Here is a 2,879-nt window from a genome sequence, read left to right on the forward strand (position 1 = left end):
CCAACTCTATTGCAAACTGCATAATAAATGCCTTACTAGTTTCAATTGTAGTAGTTTGGGTTTTGGTTTTTTGTCTTTCTAACTCAGTTTAGAGAAAAGTTTGAGAGAAGGGTGGCAATAGTCCCTTGGCAATAATCACCACTATTTACACTATTAAATATTTGCAGTATGGAAGAGTAGATAGCCCCGGCTTCTAGAGAACTTCTCTACAATTAAGACGCACACTCTATATTAATACTCCTGTTGTTAAAAGGGACCTTTTCTGCCAATGTAACCTGAATATCCAGAATGAACTTGTGAACTAAAATAAAATTTTAAGACTTCCCCCCACCACCAGCTAACTAAATGGATCCCCTGGTGGCCAAAGGAATATCCTAAAACTAAATTGCCTGCCAGGAGGAAGGAGGTCAGACATGCCTTATCATGCGACCCTCCCTTCTTGGGGACATCCTTTATAACATCCTTTATAACAGGCCTAAGGGTATGCAAGACAAACCTGCAGGTCCTCAATTTACAGAACAAATATATGTCCCATGGCTTATCTCTGATACACAGCTCCTTATGTTGAAACATTCCAAGCTTTTAGACAAAGCTGCATGTCTTTAATCAATTACAAGCCAAAGAATCTTATAACCTACCTGTAAGCCCATCTATAACCTATAAGCCCCCCCACCCCCCGCTTCGAAATGGCCCACCTTTTTGGGCCAAACCGATGTACGCCTTCCACAAATTGATTTATGACTTTACCCATAACCCCTGTCTCCCTGAAATGTATAAAACCAAACTGTAAGCCAACCTCAGCGAGTCCACTGCTCAAGGCCTCTTGGGCGTGGCTCCCGGTCATGGTCCTCGAATTTGGCTCAGAGTAAATCTCTTTAAAATTATTTTACAGAGTTTGGTCTTTTTTCCGTTGAGAAACTCATACATAGAGAAGACCCACGGACATGGACAGACAGACTTCCTAAAGACCACTCAGCAAAACTTTTAATTCTGGAAAGTCAAGACTGTTCAAGATTCACAGGACGAGGAGAGAGAGATTAAGTCTGAGAAAGGGGCGAGGGTTCGCGGGTTTCCAGGCGAAGCTGTGCGCCAGCGAGGAAGGAAGCGGGTTGGGCAGCGCGGGGCGGGGCGGGGCGAGGGGCCGCCCGGCGGGGCTTGTGCAAGGCTGGGCAGGGCAGGGCGTGGGCGGCCCGGGGAGAGACTCCGGCCGCCCGCCCCGCGCTCACAGCTCCCCGCGCCGCTCCCAGACGCAGCCTCCCGTGCCTCGCTCAACTCCAGCATGGTAAGCCTCACTTTTTATTTTTCTCCCTCTTAAGTGAAAAGAAAAAAGCAACAGCTTACTTTGCACCAGGCTGTATCTTTGATGTGTGTGTGGATGTGGCGGGAGACAGAGCAGGAAATACAACCCTTGCGGGAGGGAGCTGTGGAAGAGAGGATAGAGAAGCCCTGAAATTATACCTGTAACAACCGCCTAGGGCTGCAGCGGAGGTTCTCTTGCTTGGCCAGTCAAGATAAGGGCTGGGACTGCGGAGAGGAAGTCCCCGGGCGGCCGCGGGCGGCTGGCTGTGCCTGTGCGCCGAAGCCACCCGCGGTTGGGGAGGCCCCTTCCCAGTTCCCGGGCCCCCGGAGGCGGCTCCCCTCTCAGCCTGGAATGCAACGGAGGGGGCGGCTTTCTTCGGTTATGCTTGAAGCCCCTCGTCTCTGGTCTCCCAGGAGGCAAAGGAAGCCTGGGACAAAAGCTGAAGACAGCGGGTTGGGATTCTGTGAGGCGTCACTAGTTATTTCTGAAGGCCAGAAAAGGCACTTTCGGCTGAGTCCCGGGGAAAATCAGAGTTTCAGTAAGCAACAGGCAAAGGGCCAAGGCACAAAGAGCCTGAAACCCGAGCGTGTAGCGGCGAGTGGAACCGCAGCCAAGAATGTGGGAGGAGCCGGGTCCCAGCCTAGCCCGGTTCCTTCTTCCTCTTCCTCTTAGCCCACCATCTTTTCGGGCACTCCCTCCAGGACCTTTCTCCCCTCAAGTCCTTTCTTCTCCACGTTGAACTCCCTGTCTTTTCCGTTAATCCACCTCCAAAATCTGTTTCTTTACCTCTCCTTAGTGAAGGGGGGGAAAGTCAGCAAACTTTGGCCGCGGGCCAAATCGGGTTTTCTGTTCTGCCCACAAGCTAAGAATGGCTTTTACATTTGTAAATGGTTGAAAGAAAATTAAAAAAAAAAAAATAATACCTTGTGACGTGTGAAAATTATATGACAACGGAACTTCAGCGTCCGTACATAACATTTTACTGGGACACCGCCACGCCCATTCACTTGTGTGTCGTCTGGGGTTGCAGTCCTGCTACTGCGCACGCAGGGTGACTGGAAAGGAAGGTGTTGGTTAAGAATCAGAACTGCAATACTTGAGTCTTTTTTTATTGTTACTTCTTTTTCATATTCTTTTTTTTTCTTCACATATTGAGTGCTAGGCTGCATTTTTAAAGTTATTTCACAGTATCTGTTTGTCGTTTTCTCCTTGCTATCAAGGTCCCCACCAGATAAAACTTCGAGGGTGCAGTGAGGTGCGGAGACCACTGGTTCTCCTGTCCTTCAGCCACTGTTCCACTTTGGGCAAAGCCTCGCCATCTCCAAAGTCCCCTGGAGCTCTACAAATTATGCAATTCCATTTTAGTAATTTGATAATTGTGTAATTGTGTTTCTTTCGCTTTGCAGAATTGCAGGGTAGTGTGGGGGGGGCGGAATGCAGAGGTTTTCATTTTCTCCGTGTGGCTGATAACAATAGCAACAGTTTTCAAAAGAAAATGATCATCTAAATTACATCAAGACTGATGTTAAGGAGAAAAAAAATGTAAAGCAGAGAGGCACTTTGGAACTGGAAAATCAAA

The 2,879-nt window shown here is 48.5% G+C and overlaps 1 protein-coding gene across 1 annotated transcript in view; it reads left to right on the plus strand.

Annotated features, from left to right (window-relative positions):
* The first annotated feature begins 1,166 nt into the window (after positions 1 to 1,166).
* The window catches only part of S100A11 (S100 calcium binding protein A11), an 8,543-nt gene continuing 6,830 nt past the window's right edge, over positions 1,167 to 2,879 (plus strand). Inside the window, exon 1 of the mRNA XM_012658878.1 lies at positions 1,167 to 1,282. Within this exon, the coding sequence (XP_012514332.1) occupies positions 1,280 to 1,282 (3 nt within the window). The 5' untranslated portion in view covers positions 1,167 to 1,279. The remainder of the gene's footprint in view (positions 1,283 to 2,879) is intronic.

The sequence above is a fragment of the Propithecus coquereli genome, unplaced genomic scaffold (assembly GCF_000956105.1).
Source record: "Propithecus coquereli isolate 6110/MARCELLA unplaced genomic scaffold, Pcoq_1.0 Scaffold59, whole genome shotgun sequence".
Taxonomy (NCBI): Eukaryota; Metazoa; Chordata; class Mammalia; order Primates; family Indriidae; genus Propithecus; species Propithecus coquereli.